Source organism: Esox lucius, chromosome 15 (assembly GCF_011004845.1).
Source record: "Esox lucius isolate fEsoLuc1 chromosome 15, fEsoLuc1.pri, whole genome shotgun sequence".
Classification (NCBI taxonomy): domain Eukaryota; kingdom Metazoa; phylum Chordata; class Actinopteri; order Esociformes; family Esocidae; genus Esox; species Esox lucius.
The window spans coordinates 455,157-468,312 of record NC_047583.1 but is presented as its reverse complement, the minus strand read 5'-3'; the positions used below and the strand labels follow the sequence as shown (position 1 = coordinate 468,312).

General features: G+C 44.0%; 1 protein-coding gene across 7 annotated transcripts in view; it reads left to right on the top strand.

Moving 5' to 3' along the window:
- kif13ba (kinesin family member 13Ba) overlaps positions 1-13,156 on the top strand; it is a 69,288-nt gene that overhangs the window by 40,781 nt on the left and 15,351 nt on the right. For all 7 annotated transcript variants that reach the window (XM_029125422.2, XM_029125423.2, XM_029125419.2 and 4 more), the window contains exons 17-31: positions 93-286; positions 460-748; positions 1,099-1,261; positions 1,669-1,815; positions 1,944-2,093; positions 2,586-2,708; positions 2,799-2,972; positions 3,769-3,926; positions 6,448-6,580; positions 6,801-6,980; positions 7,239-7,338; positions 8,747-8,873; positions 8,953-9,008; positions 9,128-9,252; positions 9,352-9,627. In XM_029125422.2, the coding sequence (XP_028981255.2) occupies positions 93-286; positions 460-748; positions 1,099-1,261; positions 1,669-1,815; positions 1,944-2,093; positions 2,586-2,708; positions 2,799-2,972; positions 3,769-3,926; positions 6,448-6,580; positions 6,801-6,980; positions 7,239-7,338; positions 8,747-8,873; positions 8,953-9,008; positions 9,128-9,252; positions 9,352-9,627 (2,395 nt within the window). The remainder of the gene's footprint in view (positions 1-92; positions 287-459; positions 749-1,098; positions 1,262-1,668; positions 1,816-1,943; positions 2,094-2,585; positions 2,709-2,798; positions 2,973-3,768; positions 3,927-6,447; positions 6,581-6,800; positions 6,981-7,238; positions 7,339-8,746; positions 8,874-8,952; positions 9,009-9,127; positions 9,253-9,351; positions 9,628-13,156) is intronic.

Genomic DNA, 13,156 nt, shown 5'->3' with positions numbered 1-13,156 from the left:
TAGGATCCACCCCCTTTTGATTTATTCCAAGACCTACTACTCTGAGTATACAGACCAGGTCCTGGGTTTGACAGAAACTTTCTCCCCCCCAGGATCAACCTGCCTAAGCGGAGGTTGCGGGGCAGTGGTGAGGAAGAGGAGGGTGAGGGGGGTTTGATGAAGAACAGTAACAGCAGTGAACAGCTGGATGGTGATGGAGACACCAACAGTGAAGTGTCCTCTGAGGTGTCCTTCTCCTATGAGTTTGCTCAGACGGAGGTCATGATGAAGGCCCTGGGGAACAGCGGTAAGGACACACCCACTACTGTCAGACATCTGGAAGGTGTAAGCGATCCATAAAATCAAACAGCGTGGTGGAAATCACTGATGGAAACATCATGTCATGCTGCATTAACATCACAACTGGTTATTTGTGACCCCCACACCTGATTGGCTGTTCCTCCTGTCCGTCACCTTTAGACCCCATGCAGGCAGTGCTTCAGTCCCTGGAGCGGCAGCACGAGGAGGAGAAGCGCTCTGCGCTGGAAAGACAGAGGCTGATGTACGAACAGGAGCTCCAGCAGCTGAGACGGAAGCTTCACCCAGACAGACAGCCCACAGGACAGACGGGCACGTCCCCCAACCAATCACAGGGCCAGGCTGACCGACAGGGACAGTCTCACTACCGCAGCCTGGAGAGACTCAGTATGGGGGGCATGTCCAACTCTCCAAGCGCACAGAGCAGACTGAAGCAGTGGAGCGAGGAGAGGTGAGGAGGCTCCCACTGTCCGCTTGTCAAATACACCACAGGGTGATTCAGTGTTCATGATGAAAGACTCTTTTCTGCAGAGGTTGTGTTGGTGTCTGTCTGTCTGCCTGTCTGTCTGTGGTAATAGTGATGATTTTCTCCCCCCAGAGAGGCAGTGCTAGTGTGTCTGTCTGTCTATGTCTGTGGTAATAGTGATGATTTTCTCCCCCCAGAGAGGCTGTGCTGGTGTGTCTGTCTGTCTGTCTCTGTCTGTGGTAATAGTGATGATTTTCTCCCCCCAGAGAGGCTGTGCTGGTGTGTCTGTCTGTCTGTCTCTGTCTGTGGTAATAGTGATGATTTTCTCCCCCCAGAGAGGCGGTGCTAACCCGTAGCCTGCGGAAGCTTAGGGAGCAGATAGTGAGGGCTAACCTGCTGGTCCAGGAGGCAGGTTTCATAGCAGAAGAGTTGGACAAACGAACAGAGTATAGAGTCACCCTGCAGATACCTGCTGCTAACCTCAACGCCAACCGCAAGGTACACACCAGCACCCTCCCACCAACCTGCACACACACACACACACACACACACACGCAGACACACACACAACAGTCCCCATCTCCCTAAAACACGCGCGCACTCTTTAAAACACGCGCGCACTCTTTAAAACACACGCACTCTTTAAAACACACGCGCACGCTCCCTAAAACACACGCGCACGCTCCCTGAAACACACGCGCACGCTCCCTGAAACACACGCGCACGCTCCCTGAAACACACGCGCACGCTCCCTGAAACACACGCGCACGCTCCCTGAAACACACGCGCACGCTCCCTGAAACACACGCGCACGCTCCCTGAAACACACGCGCACGCTCCCTGAAACACACGCGCACGCTCCCTGAAACACACACACTTCCCTGACTTCTGATGGATCTCTTTAGCGGGATGCTGTGTTGAGTGAGCCAGCTGTGCAGGTGAGACGAAAAGGGAAAGGAAAACAGATCTGGGCTCTGGAGAAAATGGAGAACCGGCTGGTGGATATGAGAGACCTCTACCAGGAATGGAAGGACCATGACGAGGACAACCCTGTGAGTTTAATCGGGGGGGGGGGGGGGGGGGGGACGACTCATCAAGGAATATTCAGATATACAAACATTCTAGGGCTTGTTTTTTCCCCAAAATATTCTCAACTATCTCACCCTCTCTCTTCCTGTAGGTGATGCGTTCCTACTTCAAACGTGCCGACCCGTTCTTTGATGAGCAGGAGAACCACAGTCTGATAGGTGTGGCCAACGTCTTCCTGTCCTGTCTGTTCTATGATGTCAAGCTGCAGTATGCAGTACCCATCATCAACCAGAAGGGGGAGGTGAAGAGTCTTTACTGTTATATCAGGCACATATTTAGAGACAGTGCAATGAAATGTTTTTTTAACTGAATTTGAAAATGTGTATATTTTTTGGCGTTTCTTACAGTCCGTTTCAGTCCATTTCCATTCATTGTCTGATAAATACAACAATTCCTCAACAAGGTAGTCAGATGATTATATAAATCCTCATTGAGGGAGTCTACATTTCCTGCTTATTCCCTCCTGATTCCAGGAGCCTCCCAATCAGGGTTTTTGGGGGAACTTCCTGGAATGCCTTCAATCTCAACCGGAGATCCAGCTCTTGTCCTGCGGGGCTTTTATGTGTGCATTTTTGCTGTAGCCTAGCACAAAAACCTGATGAAACGTATGGCCCTTTAAATAGATTGGAGATGAGTTGATTGCTTAAACAATTGTGTAATTGGGATGTATGTTTCCCAGTGGTCCCCCCCTGTGGAATGAGATGGTTTCACCTATGGTGTGGTTGTCTTGCAGGTAGTTGGGAGGTTACACGTGGAGGTGGTGAGGGTGGCGGGGGGGGTTGAGGAGAGCATGGCTGGGGGAGAGGACGAGGCCAGCCCTGATGGAGAGGTACAGGAGAGGAAACTGGTCTGCATGGTAAGTCCACTGTAGAGATGGACAGACATTTATTTGTATTATAATAAATGTGAAACAATATAATCCCACATCCTTCCGCCCTCCCCGCAGATCAAGATATTGCAGGCGACAGGCCTCCCCCAGTACCTGTCCAACTTTGTCTTCTGCCAGTACTCGTTCTGGGATCAGGCAGAGCCCATCATCGTGGCCCCAGAGGTGGACCCATCCTCCTCGTCCCCCAGCAGTAAGGACCCCCACTGCATGGTGGTCTTTGACAGCTGCAAGGTATGACTGACATTTCAGTTAAAGGTATGACTGACATTTCAGTTAAAGGTATGACTGACATTACCCTTGACCCTGACCTCTCCTTTGAAGAACATATAAAATATGTCTCAAGAGTTGCTTATTTTCATCTTCGAAACATCGCAAAAATTTGAAACTTTCTATCAAAAACTGATGCAGAAAAATTTATTCATGCTTTCGTTACTTCTAGATTAGATTACTGCAATGCTCTTCTCTCAGAATTTTTTTTTATTATTCCAATTGGACTCTTAATATCTCACCCGGCACAGCCAGAAGAGGACTGGTCACCCCTCTGAGCCTGGGTCCTCTCTAGGTTTCTTCCTAAAATTCGACCTTCTTAGGGAGTTTTTCCTAGCCACTGAAATTCAACACTGCTGTTGTTTGCTCCTTGGGGTTTAAGGCCGGGTGTCTCTGTAAAGCACTTTGTGACAACTGCTGTTGTAAAAAGCGCTTTATAAATAAATTTTGATTGATTGATTGACATTTCAGTTAAAGGTATGACTGACATTTCAGTTAAAGGTATGACTGACATTTCAGTTAAAGGTATGACTGACATTTCAGTTTAAGGTATGACTGACATTTCAGTTTAAGGTATGACTGGCATTTCAGTTTAAGGTTTGACTGGCATTTCAGTTAAAACCTGATTTATTAACATGATAAAAATGCTTGTTTTCCCTTGTTCTGTTGTGCTGGGTTTATGTCATGTTTATGGAATGTTTGTTTGTGCTAATGAATCTAATGTGGGTTTTCACATGCAATATTCCTTTTCTCTCCATAGGAGATAGCTGTGGCAGTAACAGAGGAGTTTATAGAGTATTTGACGGAGGGGGCGTTGGCCATTGAGGTGTACGGACACCGACAGGCTGATCCCGGCAGAAACCCCGCCCTCTGGGACCTCAGCATCATACAGGCTAAGACCCGAACACTACGAGATAGGTACGCACATCGTTTCCACCCATTAACACTACGAGATAGGTACGCACAGCGTTTCCACCCGTTAACACTAGGAGATGGGTACGCACACGTTTCCACCCGTTAACACTACGAGATAGGTACGCACATCGTTTCCACCCATTAACACTACGAGATAGGTACGCACAGCGTTTCCACCCGTTAACACTAGGAGATGGGTACGCACACGTTTCCACCCGTTAACACTAGGAGATGGGTACGCACACCGTTTCCACCCGTTAACACTAGGAGATGGGTACGCACACCGTTTCCACCCGTTAACACTAGGAGATGGGTACGCACACCGTTTCCACCCGTTAACACTAGGAGATGGGTACGCACATCGTTTCCACCCGTTAACACTAGGAGATGGGTACGCACACCGTTTCCACCCGCTAACACTAGGAGATGGGTACGCACACCGTTTCCACCCGCTAACACTAGGAGATGGGTACGCACACCGTTTCCACCCCTTAACACTAGAACCACCAAATGCCTACATCAAGTGCTGTTTGATTGTAATTAAAATAAAACTGCCATTTTGAAAGCTACCCCTCCTCCTTCTGTGACTGTTCCTAAATAGGTGTATATTATACTGTTCCATTGTCAGAATTCTAAACTCACAAACAAAGTATTTAGAGACTATTTACCAGTTTTTTTTTACCCTGTTTTCCGACTTAATCCGCCAACAGCCCACGACACTTAGCATTGGTACCCAAATGGTATCCAGGCACAAATCACCCCTCACTGAATGCCTGACATCAATGGATGAATGCACAATACTCCCAGATGAATTAATTTGAATGAACTTACAATTATTTCAACTTAAATGATTTCCTTGACCATCCAACATATTGGCTATTAGACTATTATTGAAACATAATACAAATGATATAGGCTTCTCGACAATTTAACCGATTTTAAAATCATATATCGCACATTACTGTTTTTCATCAGGAGAGAAACAAAATATCAAACATGCTATCATCTCTATGAAGTTGTGCTGATTATTTTACTGAAGAATTAGCTTCTTATGTAAGCTAATTCATCAAATGTATTATGCTGAATAATTATTTGAGAAACGAAATACAAACGATATCCTCAACATTTCATCAAACGTATTACACGTTACTGTTTTTCATTAGGAGAGAAACTAAATATCAAACATCCTGTCATCGGTCTATACATTTTTGCTGAATTTTACTGAAGATTCAGCTTCTTATATAATTCATCGAATGCATTACTCAAAATAATTATTAGCAAAATGAAATAGAAATGGTTTCCTTGACTATTCATCCAATTAATTATTATTGGAACATAATACAAACAGTATCTTCAGCAATTCAACAAAGATATTATACGTTATTATTTTTCATTAGGAGAGAAAGAAAATATCAAACATCCTTTTATTTGTCTAGGCATTTTTGAAACAGTAAAATATAACAGTATATTTAATTATGTTGGCTATTATAAATCATTCTTTGAAATTGTTTACAAGCATAGCATTAACAGGCCCACATATGGCTATTTGTGTTATTCATCCTTTACAATGTATCATGTTTATCAAATTTCTGTGCTTTATGCCTATATTAGGCTAATCATGTGTAAATCCTCTGATCTTGTAAATCCTCTGATTGGTTGATAATGTGTCTTATTTTACCTTCTACATCATCAAAATAACATTAAAGTAAAAGCAACATTTGAATGGAATAGTCTGGTTAATATAAATGTGGTGCAGGCTAATTTTAATTTAGAAAATTCTATCAATAGCATGAATTTAAATTGTTTTTTTGGATTCTAATTATGAGACCTTCAGTACAACCAGATTCCTGTATTCTTCAAATTCATTAGACATTTTAAACAAACAAATTCTGAAAAAGCATTATTTTAGACTATTCTATATAGTTTGCTGATGACCCAGTAGATGAACTGATGCTCTGGCTGGATGGTGATGCTGTGGAGGAGAATGTCTATGCTAATAGGGACGATTTGTTTGCTAATGCACTACTAACTTTTCTCAGTCTCCTCCAGTTTAAAATTTTAGGAGGAGATGAGGTCCTGGTCCACACCTGCGGTCATATTTCTGACCTAGTCTAAAAATCTAATAGACTCTGGATTTAGCCCAGAGAAATGTATTTTTTATTATTCCAATTGGACTCTTAATATCTCACCCGGCAAAGCCAGAAGAGGACTGGTCACCCCTCTGAGCCTGGGTCCTCTCTAGGTTTCTTCCTAAAATTCGACCTTCTTAGGGAGTTTTTCCTAGCCACTGAAATTCAACACTATTGTTGTTTGCTGCTTGGGGTTTAAGGCCGGGTGTCTCTGTAAAGCACTTTGTGACAACTGCTGTTGTAAAAAGGGCTTTATAAATAAATTTGATTGATTGATTAATGAAGAGAAACGGCGTTGGCTCTGGCGGATACTGGGGGTCTGAAAGGCCTGGCGGGTCTAGTGTTAAGATGCCTTATGTTAGGATGTTATGAAACCGTTCTGTCTCCCCCTGCAGGTGGAGTGAGGTGACACGCCGCTTGGAGATGTGGGTCCAGGTGTTGGAGATCAATGAGAACGGAGACTTCATGCCTGTAGAGGTGTTGCCTGCCAGGGATGTTCGTACAGGAGGCATATTTCAACTACGACAGGTGGGTGTTACGTGTGTGTCATGTGACCATCCACAGAGGGGATTTCCCTTGTTTAAGGAATTCTACATTGGCACATGAAATACATAAACGCATGAAATACATTGGCATATTAAAATTAGCAAGAAAGCAAAACAACTTGAGTAAAGGAAGCTTCCATGTTGATCCCTAATATGCTGATCAGCCTGATTAGTTTCTAAACGGTAAGTGTTGTGTTCTTCAGGGCCAGTCGAGGCGCCTGCAGGTGGAGGTGAAGTCTGTCCAGGACAGTGGCACCATGCCCCTGATCGCTGAGGTGGTCCTGGCTGTGTCAGTGGGCTGTGTGGAGATCAGACCAACCCCCCAGACCAAGGCCAATAACCACGGAGTCTCAGTGGAGGGGGACGAGATGGACAGTTATCAGGTATCTGTCTTTTACAGATTGTTGAATGACTCCACCTCCTCTACCGACTCCACCCCCGCTGCACAGATAGACTCTACTGACTCCACCCCCGCTGCACAGATAGACTCTACCGACTCCACCCCCGCTGCACAGAGACTCTACCGACTCCACTGTGATAGATTTGTCATGTCTGTGTCTTTTGGTGATTGTTTCATCTGGTTGATTGGCTCTGTTGTGCTGGCGGTGATTGGTTGTCGGTGTGTGTGCTCCGTCCAATAGGAGCGTGATCTGGAGCGTCTTCGTCGCCAGTGGCTGACTGCGCTCACCAAGAGACAGGAGTATCTGGACCAACATCTCCAGACCCTGGTCAGCAAGCCAGGTAACACCGCCGGAGTGGGGAAGTACGACAGGTCAAAGAGGGAAGGATTGGAGGTGATGTCAGGAAACATTCCTCTGCACAGGGAAGGGGTGGAGGTGATGTCAGGAAATAACACAGAATGGTCATTGTTGTGTTTCTTCTAGAGAAGACTGAGGATGGTCATTGTTGTGCTTCTTCTAGAGAAGACTGAGGATGGTCATTGTTGTGCTTCTTCTAGAGAAGACTGAGGATGGTCATTGTTGTGTTCTAGAGAAGACTGAGGATGGTCATTGTTGTGTTTCTTCTAGAGAAGACTGAGGATGGTCATTGTTGTGCTTCTTCTAGAGAAGACTGAGGATGGTCATTGTTGTGCTTCTTCTAGAGAAGACTGAGGATGGTCATTGTTGTGCTTCTTCTAGAGAAGACTGAGGATGGTCATTGTTGTGCTTCTTCTAGAGACGACTGAGGATGGTCATTGTTGTGCTTCTTCTAGAGAAGACTGAGGATGGTCATTGTTGTGCTTCTTCTAGAGAAGACTGAGGATGGTCATTGTTGTGCTTCTTCTAGAGAAGACTGAGGATGGTCATTGTTGTGCTTCTTCTAGAGAAGACTGAGGATGGTCATTGTTGTGCTTCTTCTAGAGAAGACTGAGGATGGTCATTGTTGTGCGTGTTCTAGAGAAGACTGAGGATGGTCATTGTTGTGTTCTAGAGAAGACTGAGGATGGTCATTGTTGTGTTCTAGAGAAGACTGAGGATGGTCATTGTTGTGTTCTAGAGAAGACTGAGGATGGTCATTGTTGTGTTCTAGAGAAGACTGAGGATGGTCATTGTTGTGTTTCTTCTAGAGAAGACTGAGGATGGTCATTGTTGTGCTTCTTCTAGAGAAGACTGAGGATGGTCATTGTTGTGCTTCTTCTAGAGACGACTGAGGATGGTCATTGTTGTGCTTCTTCTAGAGACGACTGAGGATGGTCATTGTTGTGCTTCTTCTAGAGAAGTCTGAGGATGGTCATTGTTGTGCTTCGTCTAGAGAAGACTGAGGATGGTCATTGTTGTGCTTCTTCTAGAGAAGACTGAGGATGGTCATTGTTGTGCTTCTTCTAGAGAAGACTGAGGATGGTCATTGTTGTGTTCTAGAGAAGACTGAGGATGGTCATTGTTGTGTTCTAGAGAAGACTGAGGATGGTCATTGTTGTGTTTCTTCTAGAGAAGACTTAGGATGGTCATTGTTGTGTTTCTTCTAGAGAAGACTGAGGATGGTCATTGTTGTTTCTTCTAGAGAAGACTGAGGATGGTCATTGTTGTGCTTCTTCTAGAGAAGACTGAGGATGGTCATTGTTGTGCTTCTTCTAGAGAAGACTGAGGATGGTCATTGTTGTGCTTCTTCTAGAGAAGACTGAGGATGGTCATTGTTGTTTCTTCTGCAGAGAAGACGGAGGATGATGCTGAGAGGGAGGCACAGCTGTTGGAATGGCGTCTGACTCTGACTGAGGAGAGGAATGCTGTCATGGTTCCCTCAGCTGGGAGTGGCATTCCTGGAGCGCCTGCAGAGTGGTGAGAGAAAGGGACTGTGTGGGGGGGTTCTAGACATTAAATGTCAGCATCATTCATCTGTCTCCTAATGTCTTGTCAGGGTTCCTCTACCTGGCATGGAGACTCACACACCAGTGCTTTTCCTGGACCTCAGTGGTAGATCATTTTTCTATATTTCTATGTCTTTCAAAACTTGACTTTCATTAATCTAGCTCGTATCTCTCCTCCGCTATCTCATATTTATGTTTTCTATGCGTCTGTCACGGTCTCTCCAGCGGATGACTTCAGTTCCCAGGAGGCCTTGGAAGTCCCAGAGACGGGCGGCTGGGACGCCACTCTGTGCGGTGAGGATGAGGACGACTTCTTCGACCTGCAGATCGTCAAACACTATGATGGAGAGGTGGGTATCCGGACTGGGAATTCTGAAAGCAGTTTTTTTTCAAAGTGATCCCTCTCTGCCATGTGATTGGTAATGTTAACCCATCCTGTTCTGCGCTAGGTGAAGGCTGAGGCGTCATGGGACTGCACAGTGCACGAGTGTCCGCAGCTGAGTCGTGGAGGAGCCTGGCTGGATCAGAGGGTGTATCTGACGGTCCGCTGTGTGGTTCAGCTCAGCCACCCGGCCGACATGCAGCTCGTCCTGAGGAAACGGATCTGTGTCAACCTGAACCCGGGTCGACAGGGCTTCGCCCAGAACCTCCTGAAGAGGATGTCCACGCGATCAACCATTCCTGGTTGTGGCGTTACATTCGAGGTGGTCTCCAACATCCCTGGGGTGAGTTCTGAGGACGCAGGAAATGGCAGAATAAAATCGGCTACCATGGCAGTCAATCGATCAATCAATCAAATGTATTTATAAAGCCCTTTTTACATCAGCAGTTGCCATAAAGTGCTTTTACAAAACACCTGGCCTTAAACCCCAAGGAGCAAACAACAGTAGTGTTGAATTTCAGTGGCTAGGAAAAACTCCCTAAGGCCGAAATTTAGGAAGAAACCTAGAGAGGACCTAGGCTTAGAGGGGTGACCAGTCCTCTTCTGGCTGTGCCAGGTGAACATATTAAGAGTACAATTATAATAATTAATTAATGCATGTGGGCTGAGTCTAGAGTCTATTTAAACCTAGTCCAGGTCGGAAGCATGACCAGATGTACAAGGACAGGGACAACACAGGGGAGGGGGTGGTGGCAGCACAGTGGCAGCTGAAATCGTCAGGTATCATTTTGATCTGAAACACAACCAGGAGGACTTAGGGCAGGGACAGCAATGAGTATTTCAAGCCTGGTACTCCGCAGGTGTGGGCCAAGACCTCATGTCCTCCTAAGTTTAAAATGGCAGGAGACAGGGAAAATCTAGAAAATGCATTCCTTATATCTACAAGGACTTATAGTGGAGAAGGAGAACTGACCCTACTCCCCCAGCACAATAATATAGCAGCGTAAGACCTTGGGGCTGAGACGGGGGGTCCAGTGACACTGTGGCCCTACTCGGGGGAGGCCCCGGACAGGGCCCAACAGGCAAGAAATCAATCCACCCACATTGCCAAGCATCAACCAAAGGGACACCCACCAATCCACCCACCAACCGCAATCACCCTGAATGAGGGCCGAGTATTGTAGTCACTGATATGAAAAAATACAGGATGTCTTCAGAAAGAGCTTTGGCGATCAACCTGACAGTGTGTATCTTTCATTCTTCCCCAGCCCCATCCTCTACAATTAAAATGTATGAAACTCATGAAAATTTTTATTTCAGAACAGGTTGCTAGGTATTAATATGTAACAGCAATAGCAACAGTAGTAAAATAGAATGCGAAATTAGACAGATGCAGTCTGTGGCCAAAGCACTGCAATCTGGTCCACTTGTTCAGGTGCAGCCTTAACCATGTTCGTGGCATTGTCTGCTGTAATACAGACTAGACGACTCTCATCTAGGCCCCAATCAGCTAAAGCTTCTCTCATCCCTGTTGCAATGTTCTCACTTGTATGATCCTCTGGGAAAAATGCAGTTTGCAAACAGTGACTTTTCAGGTGGAAGTCCTTATTAATAAAGTGTATGGTCAGACTTATGTAGGGCTCCGTTGTCCGGCTGGACCACAAGTCTGTTGTTGCTGTATAATATTACACTTGTGACAGCTCTGTTTCAACTTGTCTTGCATTTCTCTTACAGCTCTGGGATGGCAACTTGAGAAAAATAGTTGCGTGATGGCCAAGGTTATAATCGTTAACGAAAACGAACAAAAAAACGAAAACTGGGTGGAAAAAAACATTGTCGTTAACTGAAATAAAAATAAAAACGAGGCATTACAAAAAAACGCTAACTAACTAAAATTGTAATGTGTGGTTGACAAGACTAACGAAAATAAAATTATAGAGTAAATGTTCTTAGTTTTCGTCTTTGTCAATGTCCTTCCTTTTTTAACACTATTTAAAACACGCAGAGTATTCGCTCAGCTGTGTTTCCTTTCCCTGCTCTCCCTCCGTCTCTCTGTCACTCACACACCCACACACACATACACACACACACACACACACACACACACACACCCCTCCGCCAACAGGAGCCCCTCTTGCTGTCCTTCAGAAATACCGCTTCCTTGCATCCCGTATAGAGGTCAACGTGTCCTCCACAAATCAGCCTAATCTGACCGATAGTCTGTTGATCGAAATGGAGAAGTATTTCTGCGAAGTGAAACAGGGACTGTTTAATGAGACACCATTGCATTGTGGACTGCTGTCATCTTGCCTGAGAAACAGAACAACTACATCTCTGGAGCAACGTGTTTTTCTCAAGATCAATAAGAAATTATTGCTTGACTGAAGTAAAACCATCTCTCTCTTACCCATGCACATTCATTCACAAACACACACACACACCCACATGAGACACAAGTACATTTTTTATTTTTATTTGTCATGTTCTTTTCTCAGATTAAGCTCTCTGACATTCTGACAAAAATTTCTTGTGTGACTCAAAATGAGTTGAATACATGCGGTTCATCATGTATGTCTTCTTTAGTCTGTTGGCTGTTTAGTTTTTTTTCTTGGCACACGTCACTTCCACATTTTGCATTTATTGAGGAGTGTAGACTGTTTACATATTTGTGCCCATATGTACATTTTATGTACTGGTTTTATTGTTGAATGAATATTTTCTAAAAGTGTATGATGTTTAGAGTTATTATTACACAATACTTATAAAAACTAAACTAAAACTAAGCATTTTCAAAAAATAAAAAATAAAATAGCAAAACCACTTTAAAAACTAATTAACACTAAACTGATTAACACTAAAAAGTGAAAATGAAATAAAAATAAAAACTAATAAAAAATCCAAAACTATAATAACCTTGGTGATGGCATTACATACCGCTTGTCAAGCGACCGGATCATGTTTTAAAAAACCTCTTTGGTAACCGTGTTAATTGGTACCATGTCTTTGGCGATGTGAAATGTTATTGAATCTGTAATTTCTCTCTGCGTTTGGAAACTTTCTCGTATGGTGTAATACTGGCAAAGACATCCGAAATAGATTTTTGCTTTGGAGGGCATTGAGATGCTTTGCACTCGTCATTCGAAGCTTTGTGGTGTCGCCTTAAACGATTGAACAAATTAGTTGTGTTGTGGCAACAATTGCAAGGCACTCTCAACAAAGTACCTGTTTTTGGTCAACATCATTCTGTCTGTAGCCAAAATATTTCCATGTAATTGACGATGCATTTCTTTTTGCAACCGAATTCTCCATTTCTGTCGTTTTTGCCTGTTCCCCGCTCATCATTTCGTCAAGCGCAAGTAGAGCCTGCACGTCAACTAAGTGCAGCAATGAATCGTGTTTAAAATAATAATAATTAACTGTGTATTAACCCATAAATCTGAGTAAATTACCTTATATCAGACAGATATAATGCTGGTTTTCCATTAGAAAAATATATTTTGTAGACTGATATATAGGTGCTGGTCATAACATATGAATATCATCAAAAAGTGTATTTATTTCAGAAATTCCATTCAAAAAGTGAAACTTGTATACATTCATTCCACACAGACTGATATATTTTGTGTTTATTTCTTTTAATTGTGATGATTATAACTGACAACTAATGAAAATCCCAAATTCAGTATCTCCGAATACTTGAATATTACTTAAGACCAATACAGAAAAATTATTTTTAGAAATGTTGGCCAACTGAAAGGTATGAACATGAAAAGTATGAACATGTACAGCACTCAATACTTAGTTGGGGCTCCTTTTGCCTGAATTACTGCAGCAATGCAGTGTGGCATGGAGTCAATCAGTCTGTGGCACTG